Raw genomic sequence first — 22,328 nt, 5'->3', positions numbered from 1 at the left:
TATTTGAGGATTGAATAATTTGCACAACAATTTGTTAATCCTAAAGGAGAAATGGACGCATACGCAGGACCAGTTTGCTTTCATCTGATGGCAGCTTGAGTCAGATTATTGAAAATAAGATGTTTCAACAAGTTAAGAATACAAAACATAACTTGGCATTAAGCATCTGAACAACCTGGACCTCAAACCCGTCACACGATCTGTGAAAGCTGAACAAGTGAAAATAGAACATGGCTGAAGTCCAACTTGGGACATTCATCCAGTATTAGAGCAAATGTGTGCATGGACTTGAGCATGCATGCACAATTTTGATTCCATGTAGACCAGACAAAATAAAAAAAAAAAAATTTGCACCTATTTACAGAACTCAAAACATCTTTTCAGAACAGCTTTTGATGCATCATTAATGTCATGTTTTATGTTTATCGTGTTTTTTTGATGCCCACTGCTGTGATTTTTAGTAGCTTTTTTTTTTCCTTTTATCCTTTTGTTTGATGCACTCAAGTGTTTGGTTTGTAATTTTGGATTCCCGTAAAGTGCCTGAGTTTTTAGAAAAATGCTAAATAAATTATTATGAAAACGTTACGCTGTATAACCATTACACATTTGGTTCAACTCGAGCCGCTCCCCCACCTTGAACATCTCCTTGCCCATCTTCTTCGGCCCTTCTCCGTGCTGCGGACTCGACGAAGCCGACGGGGACGGAGCGGAGGCGCTGGCCCCGGCGCCCGTCTGGCTCTCGCTGGCCGGAGTCACGGTGGTGACCGGGGCGAGCGTCTGGAACATCGCAGCGGGCAGAGTGCCCACAGGTTGGGCCGGGAGGTAGGCTGTCGGGGAGAAGGCTCCAGCCGCCATGGCGGCCCACTGCTGCTGGGTTGCGGGGAAGATGTTGGCCTGGCCCCAGATCAGAGGCTGTCCACCCGGTATCACCTGGGCCACGGGGCCCAGAGGGGACTGGACCCCGAAGGCTAGCGGCGTCTGGGCAGCAAACGCCTGCTGGGACCAGTGGCCAGGAGGTACTGCTCCCATCGTCACATAACCTGGAAGCACGGATCGGGCAACATTAGAAAGAGTCGTTCCATTTTTCCTCGTTCTTTTCATAAAGCCTAAGAGAGGACAGTCTTGTGATTAGAAAACCCACATTTGGTGCTTCTCCTCTGTGCACAAACCCACAAAGATAATAAGACATGCATCACCAGAGAGCGCTGCCCTACTTCTGCCTGCAGCTAATGCGGAGCCGCTTAATGGTCATGGTGAACTATAATAATTACCTCCAGAATGAGGCAGGATCATTATGGAAAGGCAGAGCACAATGCAGTCTCATTAAAATCACTCAAACTCATCAGCAAAAGGTACTTCTTATTACACAGTCACTAGTTCGCAGCTTCTGCTCTCTGGTAGTTAACTACAGGAGAGGAGGTTGACATTTACCCTCAGCCGCTCTGACACAGACACACAGAGCGACGACCAAAGGCAAGGAGGGGAGCAAATGAAGACATCCTGAAAAGGCAGGAAGTGCAAAAGAATTTATAGCCCCTTTCACTTTTCCATTGTTTCCTCACGTAAAAAGTGTTTTATTTTGGTTTTTAATCTAATGGGCACAAACAAGAGAGTAGAGAGTAATTGTGAAGTGGAAGCAAAATTATGCATGGCTTTCATTTCTTTCTTCTTTTTTTTCAGGGTTTCTGTTTCTCCAACTCAAATTTAAGGCTTTTTAGGACATTATTAACACCTTAATGAATGAAATTTAAAACAAGAATGCACAAAAGGAAATTTTGCACTTTTTATATTGTAGAAGTTAACATTTTTTTCACATAATGCACATAATGTCATTTGGATTAGCAATCGAAGTCAGCCTGTCATCCAGCCAGATTGTGAAAGATTTATACTTACCCATGACAGATGCAAAAAAGCTATCTAGCAAACCTATTAGCAGCTGGTTAGCGGTAGTCTCAACCGCCTCAAGTTTGTGCGACTCAAACTGAAAAGTACCGCAAGAAAAATAAACTACATATAATATTAAAGATAAAATAGTTCTGCCATGGCAAAATTTAAGACATTTTAAGGCCTTAATGTTAGATAAATGATTCAAGGCTTTTTAAGGATGTGCGGACATCCTGCTTTCACAAATACAAATCCAAACATAGCAGTGCATTTGTATTTAACCTCCACGAATCGAGTCTCTTTAGAAAGCCCATTCGCTGCAGTTAAAGCTTTAACTCTCTACCAGCCTCACATTGGCAGATTTCACCGATTATTCTCCTTAGACAGCTCAATCAGAACAGATTGAGAGTATCTGTGTGCATGCGTTTTCAAGTTGCAGTTGGATTCAGGTCTGGACTTTGACTGGGCCATATTAACACAAAAAGTGACCCAGTCGCTCTTTCAGATTTATCTCTTGCTTAGCGTCCTCCCAGCATGATACTGTCACTGCCCTGCTTCACAGTGAGGACGGCGTGTTAAGGACGATGCTTCATGACACTTAACTTTATTTAAGAATGTGAAAGTAAAGAGGCTTCATAGCGTTGTGCGCAACATTGTCTCGTTTTCTTACACACAAATCACAATACGAGAAGCCGGAGCTCGTAGTTCCACAGTGACCAAAATGGACTTCAGTCTTCTCATCTTTTGCTTTTCCTTCGACTGCCACTGCCGCCTCAGCTTCAGGTAAGTCAGCAGTAGCATCCGAGGCAGCAAGCTAATAAAGCGTTTCATATTCAGCACACAACCGACTCCACCTTTCCTCCAGTATCCAGTCATCTGCATTTCAATTCTGTTCCGTCTGTTTATTCCAGCAGAACCTCCCCTCCCCTCTCCCTCTCGTCCCTCCGTCCTCTGCATCCTAATCCTCTGACTTCACAGCTTCTCCTCATCTCCCAACACGTTTGTTTGTCCCGTGCTTATAGCGGTGACGGCGATGGTGAATAAGCGAGGCCTCACCTGAGGGCACGGACGCAGGATTGAAGGGAGCGAACAGTTCCGTGGGCGGCTGCAGGCCCTGCGAGGGGTCGAGGGTGTTGGCGGGGGACGCCGGGGTCTGTGGGAATCGGATGTCAGGTGAGCAAACAACAATACAAAGAAAAAGCAAAAACAAAAATGCAGTTTGATTAAAAGGGAAACACATTATGTCGGCATGGCTGCTACTCACGGACGGGGAGGTTATGTCAGGCGGCGTGGACATGTCTCCGAAAATCTCTAACTGGCTGATGTTCTGAGAAACAGAGAGGGGAGGGAAAAAGAAGAAAACAAACGCAGTCGGTCAGGGAGCGATGGCTGCTATGCTCGTCTGGGAATCGAATCGTGAAGTGGTTAGCATTCCGGTGCAACATGCATCGGATGCCGCATGCAACGCGGGAGCAGCTACATGCGGGCAAAACGCCACCTACCTGAACGCCGCTGCAGCAACACCGAGGAGGGGGGAACAAGAGAGGTGAGCAGAGATGGGAGAATGAGATGTAATGATCAGGATGACAATACCCACCATGACTTATTACACTTGTCATGTGCTTCTGATAGCGGCGCTCTCTGCTAGCTGAGGAACACACCGCCTCACATCTTTACTGTACAGGAGTCTTCTTCTGAGCCCGAGCCGTTATTGTTTTCCTCTCGCGGAGGATGGATAATGTGTGTTGTGTCTCAGAGGGCATAGCTACAGATCTTTTTGATCTGAACTTGTTCTGTATCATTTCCTTCCCATGGTTCTCTTTAATAACTCTCCTTTTTTTCTTCTTTTTCTTTTTTTGTTGCACATTACTAATATCTTTTGGCCAGTGGCAACCGAAGGAAACTATTTTTAGTCGATAAAAAGAATTTAAGCCTTGAATACATGGTCAGAGATTTGCATAAATCATGGATGCGGGTAATTTCTTGCAGAGATAATGAATGTTCTTAGAATATCTCCTCTCCCCCCGTTCACTCATGGGTCATGCAGACCGGAAAGTTCTTTTGTGTATCTATCAGAAAATGGATCTGTGATCACGACGTTGAGTCATGAAGAGTTTACTTTTACAAAGCCTTGGGAGAAGATCTGAGGCTGTGGTATGTATATTTCATTGCAGCAGAAGCTGCTCTCGTACAGAGATTAAGTAGTCAAGATATAGATGCGACAAGAAGCAGTGACAAAGTTTCAACGGGATTAATTTTTACACATAAGTGCTAAAATTAGCTGCTTTTGAGAAATGTTCGGGGGATGAAAAAACACATTGAACTCGGGGAGACATTTTTAAACTTCCTGTTCAGAGCTGCTTCAGCTGTCTTGGAAATTTTGGAGTATGAAGAAATTTTTTATTTGCTTTTAAAAGAATTACAATTAGTGATGCACAGGAAAATGTAGAGAGATTTTTAGCTCAATTAAACTACGTAGATTGACAGGCCGGTAATAAATTCAAATAGCCAATCTTTAATGATCAGTGGATGCACCATCTGAAGAAATATAATAATGACATCTCTCTTGAGTGTAGATGTTGTTACAGAGTGAATAAGGCTTAAAATGAGTCATTTTAACACTAGTAAGGACCTTAATAGCAAAACAACCTGACAAACATCAAGGACCAATAAAGTTTTTTACTACTGTTGTGAATTTACAGTATTATTTGAAATACTGATGATGGTTGTGCAGAAACTTAATTTGAAACCAATTTCAAAGTTCTCTTTTACCAAAACAGGTTTAACTAACTATAAATGAGTTCTGGGAATAAGAGATTGAAGTTAATTAATTCATCATATCAATGCGAAAATGATTTAAAAGGCAGTCATATTTCTGATGGCATGTTGAGACATGTTGGCCATGGCAACAAAGCTTAGAGAGAGCAACACTTTAATTTAAAATGAAAGCTAAAAGTTGCTTTGTTTTCTCCACTTGATTTTTGACTGTATTGCCTTGAAGTCTTTCCTTTGTCTACCTGTGTGTTTTACAACCTTCCCCGTGTATTTGCTTTGGCTCCAGGTTGTTGAACCCGGCAGACAGGGAACAACCGGTGTTGGTTTACCTTCTGGAAAGAGGCTTCGGATGCTTTTCATTGTTGGCGCTGGCAGCTGTCTTGTTGGGGCTGTGTAACCTGTCTATCATCAGCAACTGATTAAGACGTGCGAGTCTCTTAACTGGATGCTCATCTGCATGATTAGAGTTGTGAAAACATTTGTTTTAGAAATGCAAATTAGATGGATGCCTGTTGTTTTTTTTTGTTGTTTTTTTTAACACTTAAAGATCTTATGATTTGTTTTTGTGTTGTTCAAAGATTAGCAGCCAGTTCTTAAAATGTCATTTGTTTTAAAAATAAATTAAGGAAACTGAATCATAGAAAAAAAATTCTGTGATTTAATTCTTTTCTCTACAAAATTATCTTTTTTTTTTAAATAGCTGACTGAATTCACTCCCAGAGAAGTGATCCGTGTTTTGCTCGAGTTTGAACTTTGTCTGCGAGATATTTTCTCTCCTGAAAGACCTCCCGGCGGAGCTAATGGACGGGGGCTTCGTCTCTGCTACATCTATTTTTCAGTTTTAGACAAACACACACCGGTGTGAACGTGGGTGCGCAGCAGCGCAGCATCCTAATGTCCTCCTGGCCAAACTTGGCTGCTATAGCAACAGGAAAAGGTGCATGTTTTATTCAGTAATGACAGAGGTCTACGGTCGGGGTCACTTCAGACCAAAGGAGAGCAAGAGGTGCAGAATTGATCAGGACGTGGCGACAAAACCTCATCTGAGGAAGTGACTAGCGAATCAGCTAACGAGAGCTAACCTTTACGGCTCCCTGCCAGAAAACAGAGGAAGACGTCCTGGTGTGTACGTACAGCTTACCTGAGTCACCATGTCCAGGCTTAAGTCTATCAGATCTGCAACTTCCTGCTGCTTCGACTGTTGACGTTTGACAGCATTCTGGCGCTTATGTTGATGTTGGGATTTTTTTTTATGTCCGTTCTGTAATCCAAACCCCAGTGTTAGATGACAGGTGGGATGAAAATGATCTCACACACACAAACATGTTAGTTATTTTCAATTCACACACACACACACATAAACAGAAAGTAGTGATGTTTGATCTCTTGAATACACCGTGTTAGCACGTCTGCTAACCATGACACAAACACAGGGCTCTGCAAGAGCCTGAACTTGTCCATATTTTGGCACCTAAACTTATTTTACCGGGATTTTTATGTGACAAAAACACAAAGTAGCTCACAATTATTCTGTGCAATGAAAAATGATGCATGATTTCCCCAAACAAGGAGAGATCCGTAGCTCAGGCGGGAAAATCTGTTGACAGGACGGATAATAAGGGGAACATTTCACTAATTTGGTGGGACAGTGGCATCAGAAGTTGTTCACTAAGAAGTCTTGTTTGAAAGTTTGTCACATGGTAAGAAGAAAGTGGGACACAGTGCTCTCTTCAGGTTAAAAACTGAACTATCTGGATTTCTGAAAAATCATGCTGTGGGAATTTGTTTTCTCAGAGGGGAGCAGGTAAGACGGGAGGATGGATGGAAAGGAAACTACAACGTCCTTAAAATACATGTAGAGCTACTAATGAATGGTTTAAATCAAAGCTTATTCAGGTGTTCAAGTTCAAGGCTTAATTGTCATGTGCAGAGTACAAACACATTTCCTCATATAATAAAAAAAACTTACTTCGCTGTCTGCAAGAACGCCACTTAAAAACAGGTTAGAAAAAGTACAAAATGTGAAATAACCTTATAAAATAGAACAAATATTACCTACAAGTACCAATAACAGGATAAAAGTAATCTCTCTATACATAAACTTTATACTATATAAATTAAAATACAAGGAAATGTGAATATAGCATAGGAGCAGATGATTGGTAGCAGTGCAAATGTCAATAGACTGATCAAAGTCTAGATCTAAATGCAACCGAGAATCTGCAGAAAAACTTGAAAATTGATGTTAAAAACCAATTTGAGATTTTATTACTGAAATATTTTTGAAAACCACGTATCAACTCTTTCTACATTAAAGCCTTTCACTACTCTCTGTTGGTCCGTCACGCGAAATCCCAATAAAGTACGACCAAGTCTGTGTTTTACAAAAAACGTGAAAGGCTCAGAGTGTCGGAATGATTTCATGTCTATTGCGAAATCCCTCCACCAATAGCGCCCTCCTCTGTCTGCAGAGACAACGGTGTGACGAAGGCCTCCTCCGTTCCCGTTTCCGGCTCTGGCCCCGACACGAGGCGCAGACTGGTCTGAGCCAAGCCAGTGCCGTATTTGTTGCGTGACAATATTACTGAGTGTGCTGCTTTCATTGGATGAAAGCATGAGATATGGCCATCATTAGCTGATGCTGAAAAACAATAACACATTGGGCAGTCGTAATCAGGTCTAAAAGCACAGCTCATTTTTCTACTGAGCTTTTTTTCCCTCAAAAAATCTGAACTCATAATCGCTCATTTCAATCTAGCTGATGAAACACATTTGTCTGAATTTTGTGGCGTGGGTGTGTGTTGGTGTGTGTTATCTATTGAATCGTACAGTATCTGCCATCTTTGCTGAAAGTTGCAGTCTGCTGCTGGCTTTCCTTCAGTTTGTCCTTCTGTCCTCGCTCTCGCGCTTCCCTTCCTGCCAATTATCCCTTTGTGCCCGTTAGACGCTTTCGCCATCCCTTCGCCCAGCCCGTATAGTCCTCATCATCGCAGCCGCAGACCTATCAATTAGCCGTCTCCGGGGAAACAGTAATTACCTGCACACATGTGTTCTGCACACAATTAATGCATCCCCTTTAATTAACGCCACCTTGTTGAGTCCCTGCCGAGTGACTGATTGCGCTGGCATGCGGCGCAAGCACCGCTGACCTTGTGCAAACAATGCACACAAGTCAGAAAAATAAAATCGTAGATGCTACGACTGAATCTTCTCTCATTCACCATCTGAAACTGGGTGCATCTCCTAAACCTCGGAGGATCCATGAATGGTTACAGTACCTTAAAAAAGTATCCATATCTCCTACAAATTGTTCACATTTTGTCAAATCACAATCTCAATGCATGCCACACTTTTCAGAAGTTGTTTGTAAAAAAAAGTTATTGAAAACCATGCTTCGTTTTCCTTTTCGCTTCACAATTTGAACTAATCTGCGTTGGTCTGTCACATAAAACGGATGATCCAGAGCTGCAGGAACACAGACAAACAGAAGGACTGACTCTACAGTTCTTCATGTGTGTGTATGTGTGTGTCTGCGTGCGTGTGTGTGGCATAACCTTTGTTTAAACTCCAAAGGTAAAACAACCCAGAGTGTAATTTACAGTCGTGATCCTATCATACCACGTTATCAGTAATCCAGTGTTTGAGTGGAGCTGTCGCGTCTGTCCGCTGGAAATGTGATATGCTGACCTCTACATACGGACTCCGAGGCTTGTGTTGATTCAACGCATTATTACAGGTCTGACCAGATCAAGAGCTCTGTAGATCGGGATGGCTTTATGGGTATGTGTGTGTGTGCGTGTGTGTCTGTGTGTGTTTTATTGATTTGCCATCGTTTAAGAAGGTGACAGAGTAAACACCAGAAGGGACCGCCGCAGACAGGAGGTCACGTCTGTACTGATGGGATCATTTTGTCTGAGGTGTGGTGTGCGCACATGCGCACACGTCACTTCATGGCACCGTCCAGCATCCGTCCGGCTGAGAGCGCTGCCGATTTATATCAGCAGTGAAAACCGTGGCAGGGCCGGCCGTAGGCTCATTTGGGCTCTGAGCAGCATTTAGGTTTGGGAGCCACCTTGCCAGTTTTCAAAATGTGCTTTTTAGTTTGTATCTTACAGTTATATAAATATACTTTTTTAAAAATCGGAGAATCACATCAATCCGTTTAATCAATAAACAGCAGCTAGAATAAAGTGTTTCAAATCTTAAAAGCTTTTAGTTATGGCGATTGTGTTACTTTATCGACTTAAATTTAAATTTGTAATTAGGTTTGATTAGAAGCTCCTGTGAAAAACTATCAACTAACTGCCTGAGGACCAGCGGGTAGAGAAATCTTCCTGCAATCAGAAAGTTATGGGTTTGATTCCAGCTTCTTCCCGACATGTCAGTGTGTTTCTGGGCAATACACCCTACTTCAAATTGTAACATCTAATAGTTGCCTCATACCTCGAATACAAACAAACAAATAAGTTATGTGACAATTTAAAAGACTACAAGCCTGTGGTTGCTTCTGGTCAGACTAGACTAAGAGAAAATTACATCCTGCTGACTTTATTCAAGAGATATTTCCACTTTCCAACAGTTTACATGCTGCCGTGCCAAAGCTCTGTCAGCGTGTACCCATCATGCTCTCTGAATGATGTTTCTGACTTCCGGAGCATCGGGGAACGGGTTCCTGTTGGAAAACACGATATGCTCCTCGCCTAGTGGCATTAGAGATTGATGCGTCTCACGCTCAGAAGATTGAAGGGCATTACAGCGGGAGCGTGCCGCCCTCTGACGCTGGATTTATCTTCAGATCAAATTAAAGTGTTTTCAGAGTGCTGCAAAGTCCAATTGGTTCCACGACAACAGAAACGTGTTGGATTCGGTCCCGTCCAGACACCTACCGGCGCAAAGGCAATCCAAAAAGCAGCATGTGCCGTAAGCCGGTGAGGGGAGAACAAAAAAAAAAAAAAGTACTACGGTGCCTGTAAGCTTCTTACCAAATGTGGAGATAATAAGCATCCAGAAAACTGTGAGACTGATGCTACCTAAATTTATGGTATTTTGAATGTGACTGCCAGCAGAGAACAAGGATAGCAGTTTAAAGGGGGGGAGAGCAAACAAAAAACTACTGCTGAGGGAAGCAGACAAACATGGTGGGATCTGCATTGTAATGAGGGCGCATGTGAATGTGGAATACAATAAACTCGAGGGGAGGAGGTGTCACACCTAACCAGACATTCACTCCCACATAACCACAGGACGGCAGCCTGATTACCGCCAGTGTTTGGATTACAGAAGATTGAATCGGGCGGCAATAAAACGATCATCTTTATAGTCAGATAGAGAGCAGATGAGATATAAGGCAGCCTGACACAAGCGAAGGTCATCTTTCATTATCGGCACAGTAACAAGCATTTAGAGATATTACAGACATGAACACATGATGGATTTTTTTTTTTTTTTCTTGACGGAGTAGCAAAATCTAGCTCTAATAAATAGAAATATGCAACTATTAATCTGAATATATTTGTGGAAGGGCTGCACAGTTGGTAGAGCTGTTGCCTTGCAGCAAGAAGGTTCTGGGTTCAATTCCCGGCCCAGTCTTTCTGCATGGAGTTTGCATGTTCTCCCTGTGCATGCGTGGGTTTTCTCCGGGTACTCCGGTTTCCTCCCACAGTCCAAAAACATGACTGTTAGGTTAATTGGCCTCTCCAAATTGCCCCTAGGTGAGAGTGTGTGTGTGCATGGTTGTGTGTCCTGTGTGTCTCTGTGTTGCCCTGCGACAGACTGGCGACCTGTCCAGGGTGTACCCCGCCTCTCGCCCGAAACGTTAGCTGGAGATGGGCACCAGCAACCCTCCCGACCCCATTAAGGGACAAGGGTGCAAGAAAATGGATGGATGGATATTTGTGGAAGAAAATGCTTTTTTTAGAATCAACATTTTCAACAAATTCAGATACGCCAATCAATTGGTCAGATGTTGGAATCAGTAAAAAAAAATGGAACAGATCTACAGACCTTTAATTAAACCCCAAATTCACCATCAGCCAGTACAAGTCCAATCAGTGCAATAGTGGCACAGTTATTGGCACCCCTGGTGCTCCCCCTCCCTTTCACCAATAGGACAATACTTAGTCTTCCTATATACCAGATTGTGAGACCCAAATAGTATCAGATAAACTATTTCTCTATGAATTTTGTTACACATTTATGATAATTTTCCTGCTAAAACTGCACTGTATTCTAACCAGGTTTCTATGGTCTTTGAAAAAGTAATAGACCCAAAAACATTACAAATCCCTCAAAACTTACTACAGTGAGTAAGAGCTTGTTCCACATATTCCTTTGTTTCATGTCAAACCAACCTGGAGTGTTTGCTGCTGAAAAGTTCAACCTTAAGCTGCTGTCACTCTGTTTCTTGTCTTGCCATGTAGGCTCACAGTTTGAAAAACTCGACTGTGTGGAGCTCACCGTGTTCTGATTGGTGCATTTGCTTTACTATAGCAACAACTCATTTTTTCCCCCATGTGCAAAGGATAAATTGACATGAAATAGAAACACTTAAAGGGTTCAGTTAATAAAGAGCTAAATTACTGAGACATTAAGTGGTCAATTTGTTTAAGTTTTGATTTCAAGCATCCAGCATCCCGAGGCGAGATAGTATACGTCACAGTGTTGTGTCAGATCAAGCAGAGTTCTTGTTACATTTGAATCGTTATTGACGCATTAAAGGGGAAGTAATATGTATTTTCCAGGCACATAATACCATTTTATAGCGCAAGTGACTAACTTTGTTTCCTTCAGTTGCTATAAAAATGCTCTGTCAAATACGGCTTAAAAGAAATTTGACCCTGTAATTTAACACCTTGAAACTGGACCTCTGTCTCTTTAAAAACTCCTGCTCTTTCCGACACTCTGCCTTCAGAAAGTCATCACGACATGCTTCTCTATCAACCGAGAAGTAGCTCCTGTAATGAGCTCAGCAGATGCTCTGTTCCACCAGGTGATTGCTAATTGCTACTGGCTAGTCTGAAGGAGCTGAGTGGGGGAATTGCTCTGTGAAGTGGAACCTTGGAAACTGAAGCTCTGAGGAGGAGCTGCACCTCGAAGACTGACTAGTTGACATGGGAGATTAAACATGAATGAAAGGATGCATCAAAGCAACACTCCAGGCATGTTTTGGTAAAGGAATAACGTCATAATATAAAATAGAGCAAAAAAAAAAAAGAAAGATTTTATATAATACTGTCCCTTTAATAAAATACACATCTCGTATGAGTCTTGCAGTTCTAATGTGGTTGAGTGACAGCTGGTGATCAAATGGTGTATGCTACTGTGCCAAATGCGTCGGAAGAGGAAACCAGTGTTATTTTCATACGGTGTAATGTTTTCCAATACCACTGAAGTGAAAGCAAACAAAAAAGAAGGGGGTTGAAGTTTTAAGTCAAATGTGACTGAATCACATGGCTCCAGTGGAATTCATCAAACTCCATGCTTACGCTGGTGATAGCAGAACAGAGAAGACTGTTTTTCTGGGATGCAGATCAAGACACTGGTTGGCATGTTGCAGTGTTTCATGGTTGTAATGAACACACGGTCTCCCTAAGATGCCACTCTTTGTTACAAATCTCTAAAGGTGAGCATTGGAAATGTTTTTCCAGCTCTCAATCTGCTTACTCGTGGCTAATTTAACACCAGCGTTTGATCAGAATGTTACCAGTGGCTAAAATAAATGGGCCTGTGTGTTGATATAATAGGTTAGTTTCTCAGAAATACCTCAAAAAATGAATGTATTTTACAGTTTTTTTTTTTTTACAAATCTTTAAAAGCGCTGCCATTAAATTTCACCACATCTGTAAACCACACGATCAAACACTTATATGCATTAACACAATAAAGATCTGCTCCACCACTCCAAATACAAAATACATTTTCAAAGTAATGCCATGCACAATAGGAGTCAAAAGATAACACAGACACAGCATGAGTTCAATGCAATCTGACACACGGCCATGCAAGTTTTCACAGGACTCACAACTGTCTAACCATCGCCAGGCATGCTTCGCCGAGCCGACTCGCATGCCACACACACACACACACTGTCCCATAGGAAGCAGGCACCGCGGAGCAACGAGGAGCAGGACACGAGCCACCACTGGTCACGGCACAAAGCAGTAACAGCACACCGCACAGGGCACTGAATCCCAGCAAACCTCTCAGGGCAAGTGATCAGATAATCCTGATCAGTGTGAGGGACGGCTGTTAATCTGAAGGAGAATCAAAGGTTACAGCTGTAATCTAGGAGGTGTTTTCATTCCACTTGAGTGATGGTGAATCAGCTGAGAGGTTTGTCTGGGAATGGGGAGGCAGGCTGAGGTAGATGACCAGGAACGCGGGCGACAACACTCGGTCACTCACTGGGTGTCGCTTTGGGACGTCATAGACCCCTTCCTTCTGCTGACTGGTGGGCACCTACACAGTTGACCAATGGATTCAGAGAACAGTCAAGAGAGCCCGTTACCTCCAGATCAGCAGGCAATCAGACATTACACGTCAACTGTTCCAAGCACGACGACACACAGGTAGCCAACACGAATCCCTGCGACTGGCCTCAACGTGAATCACATCGGTCGCCGGTGACTGATGTGACTTGTGTGGCGCTGGGATGTGATCGGGATTAAAATCGGCGGAATGAAAGCTCATCGACTAGGTTAATAAAGGCCTTATCCAGGCTGCCGATCACACCTTCAGACATGTAATAACTCACACTGTCACACGTGGAGACATGTAATATCTCAGTGTCAGACCGACTGCTTTGTATGTGCGCGATGGCAAAATGTGATAGTATGAATCAAGTCGCTTCTTTTGTTTGTGTTCTCCGTCGACTGCACAGAGTTTAGAGAAGAGCTCGCGCAGCTGCGGCGCCATGCGAAAGTGTTCACATCCTCTGAACTTTTCACATTTTCCAACCTCGGCCATTAGTGCATGTTGTTAGGATTTTAGATAACAAACCAACGTAAATCAGGGTTGGGATACATGGTTGGCTTTTAAAGTTGTTGTTTTTTTACACAGAAATTGTGCAACGAGTTATTCAGTTTCTACCAAGATTTTGTAGAATCAGCTTTTGCGCAAGTTATCATATATTTACATAATAACTCTAAACTCAGTCAGATTTGAAGGAGCTCTGTCAGGTCATGCCACTGATTTTGGCCATTCAAAGACATAAATATGCTTTGATTTACTCTATTCTCATATTGACTAAGTTTAGGATTCCAGATTGAACTCCAATAAGTCTTTTGCATGTTTTCCCCCAGAATTACCCTTTATCTCAGCTCTGACCAACTTTCCTTGTGTCTGTTTGCACAGCATAATACTGCCACCACCATGCTTTTACCACAGGGACATTACCAGCCACCTGTTTGTTGTGTCCCTTGCATGGGTGGTGTTAAACTTTAAATGGGAACTTCTTAACATTCAATTTCAACTAAATCTGTATATAGAGATTACATTACTTCACTAATTAGGTGACATTTGAAGGCAGCTGTTTGCACTCTAGAGTAAAGGCAGCTGAATTTAACTATCAAATGCAAATGCGTTTAGGTTTTTGTACTTGTAAAAGAATTAAAAAGCCATGTACCGCATTGTAGTGACATAATATCCCAAATAAATACGTTGACGTTTGCGGTTCAGAGGATATTAATACTTTTGAAGGGCACTGTTGCTGTGTTCTGGTTAGACTGAGTTGTGAATGAAAACAAACACTGCTAAAAAAATAAATAAATAAATAAAAATAAAAAATCTGGACGCAAGTCTGGCACAGCTTCCTTCATCCCGTCGCCTCCTTTCAATGCCTTGTTTACGTCTTACACATGCCTATCTCCAGAAGCGGCCATCTTTATTCATCCAGCAGCTCCTCTGTGGCTGCAGGCTGGCTCAGCCCACTGGTTTCCTACGTCTGATGTATGCGCAGGGATTTGCTAGCATGTGTGTTTGTTTTTGTATGATTGTGCATGTGCCAGCACAGTCCATACACCTCCCTGCCCGCCCGCCGGCCACCCCAACCCTTTCAATCCATTTTATTTAAAGATCAAACAAGGGGCTGGTGATTAATCTTTCTTCCCCCTTCCACTTGCTTTCATCTGCTTGGAAAGGAGGGGAACGGAGGTGTGGTACATGGGGACGGTGGGTCTGCCTTCCACGGTGACGCCTGAAATAACCACAGCGTCTCTCCTCTCTGCATCCCCCCGCCCCACCGCACTTCATCATCCCTCGGAGGTCTGCCCCCGTCTCTAAGGAGCAGGAGAAAACAACTCATCTCCCTAGACTTGCGGGCTTTAGCAGGACTGGTCCTCCGAGAAACTTTTTGGCTGCTACATTTACGCCCATATTTACAGCTTTTTACTTCCCAACTGCACATTTTGTGCTTTAAAAACAGGAGCCATTAATTTTATGTAGCCGCCACGATACTTTTATCCCATTAAAGAGCAATGCAGCCCATAAAGATGGTCCGGTAAATGGAGGAGATTAAATCTGTGGAACTTTACACGCTTTCAGCGGCTCGTCAGCAGTTTACTCACAGCCTAAAAGCTAAAGCGAGACACAAGCGGGGGACGTGAGCTTGCGAGTACCTGATAAATGCTTTCTTCTGATTGGTCACGGATGGGTTCGTGTCCGGCCTCAAACACAATGTACTACAACGTCAGCAGCAGCGGAGGGAGTGGGGGGGGAAAGGAGATGGAGGGGAGAAATAAAAAAAAAAGAGAAGAAAAACAGAAGAAGAAGCAGAAGAAGAAAAAATTGGGTGATTTTGAGAAATTGAGAGAAAAAAGTGGGGGAAACTGCAGAGGTGATTAGTAAAGAGCATCGTCATTAAAAAGCAGTTGAAGAACAGATCTCAGACATACATGGAGACTATAAGCAGCAAGAAAGAAAGAAGAAAACAACCAGAAACAACTCATTAACACACACTTCAGATCCATATGCACTCATTTTCTTGGCTGCATAAAACGCACGCACACACACACACACACAATAATATATCCAATATATGATTCTGGAAAACTTCCACCTTTTATGTACCCGGCTACTCCCACACTGACCCCCAAACCGGAGCTGTCTCCCCACAGTGCACACAGAGAGGAGCAAGCTAGAAAGTGCAGCAGGTGACAGTGAGGCGATGTGATTGGTCAGGGAGTTACCTGGTAGACCGGGTCTTCCAGGTCCTCCTCCAGTATCGTCTGAAGCAGGCGCACCGGCGGGAGCGAGGGAAGGAGAGAGAGAGAGAAATAAAACAGAAGAGAAGAGGAGCAAAGGACAGAAGAGAGGTGGAGAGTTAAGCCAGTGGAGTGGAAGCGGTAGGCGGAAAGCACAGAGAGACTTCCCAGCACTCAGATAATCATTGGGCAATCATCAAAGAGAAAATTACAGCGAAATAAAAAGAAATTAAGCAGGAAATGCGAAGAGAGGGAGGAATAAGCACAATGTGCAGATGGTGCCATTAACGGAACCGAAAAGTGTCTACCCGGCGTTCTTTTTATCTATCTTCAGAGCTCACCTGTCAAAAGGCTCTAGTTTTAAGGCAGGGAACGCTTGACGTTACACAAGAGGAAAAAAATTAAAAATGCTTCACAAGTACCTGGTAGACGGCCTGCTCACACTGCTTGTCTTTCTGGGCCTTCTTCTCCATCTCCTCTCTCTGCTTTATGTCATAAATGAGCTGGAACAAGTCCCGCAGGTCCAGAATCACAGGCTCGGCCTAGAACAACGAGAGAACGTGTTAACCAGCAACGCTTGTCTAAAACTCACATTCTGACAGCCTGTTCTAATAATGATTGACTAACCTGAGGTGACTGAAACCTGATTGTCCTTCACCTGAGGGCTGATTACATTCTGTTCACGCACAGTCCAATGACATTCGCGTTCTGCTACGTTATAAAACGCCAAATTCAATGTGTTTTATAGGGATTTTATGCGATAGATCAACAAATAAAGTGCACACTTGTGAATTGCACACAGCCTGGGTGTGTGTATTTAATCTCCGCGTGAATCCAGATGTTTTGTGGAAAACATCTGGAGCACAAACAGCTTATGGAAATTGAGAAATAAGCCAATTAACCGTCCATTTTGGAAAATTCTACCTTGTGCTGTCTACGGAAAATCTTCCCTTGTAACCTCTTAGTTTGTGTTTCTTCTGACTAGAGAGGATTACCAGCCTTAAAAAAGAAAAGAAAAGAAAAAAAAATCAAGCAATCTGATTTCCAAACAGAACAGGAACAAAATGAATCATTTCCATCTGAAAACAAACACAGCACTTTGCCCGAGTCGACCGAATGCATTAGCATCAGGGAAAAACAAACAATGCAATCAGCGCGTTTAAAATCTTTCATTACAGGTAACGCAGCTCTTGAACTGATTGCTGTCAGAGCCGCGGTGACACGGCTTTGAAAATGGGACTTCCCGAATTGAAAACCGGGCTAAACCCCCTCCCCACCCACTGCACACGAAGACAGGACATTTATCTCCACAATAACTACAAGCTGCGTTCCTCCTCTCAATCAGCTCCGGACAGTTACATGAGCAAGACGCCAGCCTCTCGGTCTTACCTTGCGCAACCTCTGGAAAGCAACAACGCCGACAAACCCGAGCGTGCGACCGTCGCGGCGGCACGACCGCAAGGAGTCTAACAGTGCAGCCGTGTTTGAGACCTAATCAATTATTGACTGAAGATTTGCAGAGTGCACTCAGAGTTCATAGACTGAACGGTGCTTTGCATAAAGCGGTTCTCCTTTAATGTTGCCTCTCTGCGAGATATTCTCAGCCATCCCACTTCTGGTGACAGACAGACACGCTGTGGTAATCTTTCTACCCCCCCCAACTGAGCCAACAGTGAGAGATACTGTCACTCTTTCAAATTCAAATCCGCTTTACATTTCACAATGCACGCCACGTCAGTAGCAGAAGAATAAAAACGCAGACTCGCCATCCCTGACGAAGTACCAGCTTATAGGCAGACAGCATTTTAGATTCATGAGCAGATGAGACGGACGCAGTGTTTTCAGAAACGGGGGGAGGGAGTTTTGATAGCGTTTGGCATGAAGTCCTAACTCGCGCTGCCTGTCCCCAAAAGCTGAAAAATTACTAAATGGAATCCATTTATGGAGTTTATGACAAACTTTCAAATCTTATCAGCTCTAAACCTTTTTTTTTAAAGAAGTATTTCGATTCTACGTAAAAGTCAGAGCCTGACAGAAAATAAAGTAACGATGGAGCAGGTGACGCAGCAGAAGAGAAGCAGCGATAACGACAGAAAACTACAACAAAGAACGCTGGGAAAACGAGAAGCAAGGTTTAGAGGGTTATAAAAAAATTTGAGCTCGTAATTCACGCTAAAGTGAGGATAAAATGTTTGCATCTCGGAATTTGCTTGCGTGGACATGAGTCAGATATTTCCATAATTTGTCGCCTTTCTCAGCACCGACATGTAGAGCTGATGAATCTACTGAATTTCTTTCTCCACAGCGGAACAATAAAATATATTTCTTTGGAAAAAAGACATCACAACCTGAAATACAAGAACAGGTAAAAAAAAAAACAAAGTCATTGACATCAATCAGTCTTGGAAGGGTTAGAAAGCTTTTTTTTCCCAAGGCTTTGGGACTCTGGTAAACCACAGCTAACATTATGTCCGAAAAAAGACGACTTAATAAGCACCGCAGGTCTCACTTGCTTCAGCTACGGTCATGATTGATGACTCAACAATAAGAAAGAGACAGGGCCAAAATGGCATCCTTGGGAAAGTTTCCAGATGGAAAACACAAGGGTCCGCCTCACCTTTGCTCAAAAAACAAAACAAAAAAAAAAACTGGAGAAAAAAAATATTCTGTAGACAGCAAAGCAAAAGGTGGAACATTTTGGTGGTGCTTATCAAAGCATTTCAGAAAAAATATTATGCTTTTAGAAATTTGTAAATGTGACAAAAAAAAGAGCAAAAACAGAAGAAATATTCACAGCACTGTCCTTTTTTTTTTTGGTTTGTATTTTCAATGGTGGGAGTTTTATTTTTCACACATTTAAACAATGATGAGAATTTTGACCCCCAGCTCTCCCACCACCCTGAAAAGCTGATTTTTTTATTCACAATATTAACTCTGGTAAGTTTTGCATAAAGTTGCAACAAAGACTGAACTCTGAGGCAATCCTTTCTGACACAATTAGGGCTCCTCCATCTGCACAGAGCTGACCAAATAAGACCCGTCTTTCTTGTTCTGGGACTTTGAGCAGTAAGCCAATTACTTTTGAATGTAACCCTAAATTGGCCTTTTCTGAACAACTTTAAGTCTTAGACTTCATGACGACAGAGACACTCTGTTAATTCACATCAAAGTGGTTACTTTCCAATTACAGCCACAGCAATAAGCTCTGCGCCTTTCATCCCTCTCATTGTTTCCACCACGGCTAACAGCCCGAGCACCGGCGACGGCGGGTTCAAGTCCGAGAGAGAGAGAGAGTAAAATATAATTATGACCTTTCCTCAGGCACACACCAGGTAAATGGCAGCTTAGCTGAGCGAGGAAAACACAGCTCTGTGATACACTGTTAGGCAGGGCAACGTCGGAAAAGCAACCGCTTTTCAATCACAGCGTGCGCTGGCGAATACAGATGGAAGGTGTGTGTGTGTGTGCGTGTGTGTGTGGGAATCAGTCTAAGTCAGAGAGCCATGGTTCATGGCCCTGGGAGGATGGATATGCCATTAGAGCTGGTGACACACACTCAAACCCTCATTGACTCACTATGGGAAATCAATATGGCTACAGAGCAAGGCAGCTGGATCCAGATAAAACAAACCAGGCACACAGACACAACAGCAGCAACAACAATCATATCAGTGCCCAGAGAGGCACTCGATATCATGTAGAGAGTGCCACCGGTGCTGCTGCAGGCCTGACCTGGACCTTCTGCCTCACGCCGCACAGTAAACGGTGCGTCTGATGCGCAACGCACACCTGCATGAGCGAAATGTCAAGAGGTTTGCAACCAGCGAGAAATGATCTGAATGAATCGCTTTAACCTGCACACGTGTACGACGCAGCAAGTCCTTACAGGAACAGTGTGAATATCACGCACATTCATCGTCTACAATATTAATCTGGACCTTCAACAGTGTTTGTCTCCAGAAGACATTTGCCCGAGCTTGAGGATGCGCTGGCGTGCTTCAGGTTATGATGAGCTTTTATTCTGAAGGCGTTTCTGGGTTGTGCTCGGACATCCGAGAGTGACGGTCTGGTTCAGATGGTTGGGAGCTGGTTGGGTTTTACCAGCATTTCTAATGCATGGGATATTCGCACCAGGGAAAACTGTTTATTTAATTGAGTGCTACCATTTTTGAGAAAAGTAGTCAAATATCAAGTTGTTTTTATGACAAAAGCTTGTTGGTAAAAAAAAACAACAAAAAACGAAGGTGAAGTGTTGTTTCTCTGCAACCTCCGGAGGGATATGCAGATATAAATGAGGGAATGTGGAAATACTTGAATGTATATGTGTAAATTAGAGAAAATCTACAAATTCAACCTTCCGCATCAAATTCCTGCTTTTGACATCCATTGTTGTTGCTTTATTATACAACCATTTTTACAATGTCTCCATTTCCTGTTTGAAAACAAATGGTGCAAATGTATTGTTAAAGGCCTAAGGTGAGTCAAAAAAATCTTACCTCCCAGGATGAGTGTGTGCAAACTCTTCACCAACATTAAAAATGGACGCGCAAAGTCAAAACACTGACCGACTGTGCAGTTTTGATGGCCATGAATCGGTGATTTCCCTCCTTCCCGCAGACATAACCGAAGGCTCTGTGGTCTGTGATGTCCTTGGCGATGTAGGAGATTTCATGGACTGCATGGTGGTGTTGGAGGATCTGCGAAAGAAAACAATGAAGTATGACTTTTTGCTGTGCAGGCAAAAAGTCAAATAGTTATGTGTCTTCGTGCTCCACAAACGCATGATGTCAGCAGAATACATAAAGTTGTACCAAATTTCACTGCAATTGCAGCTACGAGTCTCTTGGGGTATATCTTCACCCGGTTTGGATATCTAGAAATGAAAATCTTTGTCTGTTCTTTGAAAAAAAAAAAATTGCTTGAGCTCCTTCTTATGAAACAAGGATAATCTGTGAACATTACTTCAAAGTCTTTCTACGCATTTTTGTTTGGATTTAGATTTAGACTTTGACTGAGCCATTCCATCACATGAATACGCTTTAAACTAAATTATTTGTTTGGCAAGTTGCCCTTTTGGAAATGTGAACCTTTTAGGTTTTCTTTCAGTATTACTGGAAATTTATGTACACACACATTCCCATCAACTCTGACTTATTATGTCTATATGCAGAAAATTGTCAAACTAAGTCTGTAGAAAAACTCATAACAGAAAATAAACAATCATAATCGCAATATTAGTAGATGATTTTTATATATATATATATATATATATATATATATATATATATATATATATATATATATATATATATATATATATATATATATATACCCTGCCGGAATAATTAGCTGGCCAATGGAAGAGATGAAGGCCACGGATGTTAAGACTAGGAAGCTACTAACCATGCATGGAGGATTCCACCCCAAATCCAGCACCCTGAGACTGTACACGAGCCGTAAGGAAGGAGGCAGAGGACTAGTGAGTGTGAGAGCCACTGTCCAGGATGAAACATCCAAGATCCATAAATACATCAAGGACAAAGCCTCAACAGACGATGTGCTCAACGAATGTCTCAGGCAATGGGGAACAGAAGACAAGGTGCTGGAAGTACCATCATGGGAGGACAAGCCCCTACATGGGATGTACCACCGACAAATAACTGAAGTGGCTGATGTCAGGAAAACCTACCAATGGCTGGAGAAAGCTGGACTCAAGGACAGCACAGAGGCTCTCATCCTGGCTGCACAGGAACAGGCCCTAAACACCAGAGCAATAGAGGCTCAGATCTACCACACCAGACAAGACCCAAGGTGTAGGTTGTGCAAGGAGGCCCCTGAGACAGTCCAGCACATAATAGCAGGGTGCAAGATGCTGGCAGGGAAAGCATACATGGAACGACATAACCAAGTGGTGGGCATAGTGTACAGGAACATCTGTGCAGAATATGGACTGGAAGCCCCGAGATCAAAGTGGGGAACACCCCCAAAAGTGGTGGAGAATGACCGAGCTAAGATCCTGTGGGACTTCCAGATCCAGACAGACAAGATGGTAATGGCGAACCAACCGGACATTGTGGTGGTGGATAAAGAACAGAGGAAAGCCGTTGTGGTGGATGTAGCAATACCAAGTGATTACAACATCAGGAAAAAGGAGCATGAGAAATTGGAGAAATACCAGGGCCTCAGGGAGGAACTGGAAAAGACCTGGAAGGTGAAGACCACAGTGGTGCCTGTGGTCATTGGGGCCCTCGGGGCAGTCACCCCCAAACTGGAGCAGTGGCTCAAACAGATCCCAGGAACAACATCAGACATCTCAGTCCAGAAATGTGCAGTTCTAGGCACAGCCAAGATACTGCGCAGAACCCTCAAGCTCCCAGGCCTCTGGTAGAGGACCCGAGCTCAGAGGATGAAACAGACCACCCGCGGAGGGTGAGAAGGGAATTTTTTTTTTAAATTATTTTTTATTTAAAG

At 43.1% G+C, this 22,328-nt stretch overlaps 1 protein-coding gene across 9 annotated transcripts in view; it reads right to left on the bottom strand.

The window, feature by feature from the left end:
- The window catches only part of dab1a (DAB adaptor protein 1a), a 247,672-nt gene that overhangs the window by 10,260 nt on the left and 215,084 nt on the right, over nucleotides 1-22,328 (bottom strand). For 6 of the 9 annotated variants that reach the window (XM_081606533.1, XM_081606534.1, XM_081606536.1 and 3 more), the window contains 8 exons: nucleotides 20,423-20,554; nucleotides 16,280-16,399; nucleotides 15,843-15,881; nucleotides 15,273-15,335; nucleotides 13,063-13,116; nucleotides 3,149-3,211; nucleotides 2,941-3,037; nucleotides 634-1,040 (listed from right to left, as the gene is read on the bottom strand). In XM_081606533.1, the coding sequence (XP_081462659.1) occupies nucleotides 634-1,040; nucleotides 2,941-3,037; nucleotides 3,149-3,211; nucleotides 13,063-13,116; nucleotides 15,273-15,335; nucleotides 15,843-15,881; nucleotides 16,280-16,399; nucleotides 20,423-20,554 (975 nt within the window). Of the gene's footprint in view, nucleotides 1-633; nucleotides 1,041-2,940; nucleotides 3,038-3,148; nucleotides 3,212-5,800; nucleotides 5,858-13,062; nucleotides 13,117-15,272; nucleotides 15,336-15,842; nucleotides 15,882-16,279; nucleotides 16,400-20,422; nucleotides 20,555-22,328 lie in introns of all 9 variants that reach the window. The other 3 variants (XM_081606539.1, XM_081606537.1, XM_081606538.1) reach the window with 3 other exon arrangements.

Source organism: Poecilia reticulata, chromosome 4 (genome assembly GCF_904066995.2).
Source record: "Poecilia reticulata chromosome 4, P_reticulata-male-v2, whole genome shotgun sequence".
Classification (NCBI taxonomy): Eukaryota; Metazoa; Chordata; class Actinopteri; order Cyprinodontiformes; family Poeciliidae; genus Poecilia; species Poecilia reticulata.
Note: the sequence above shows the minus strand (reverse complement) of the source record. Positions and strands in the feature narration are given on the sequence as shown.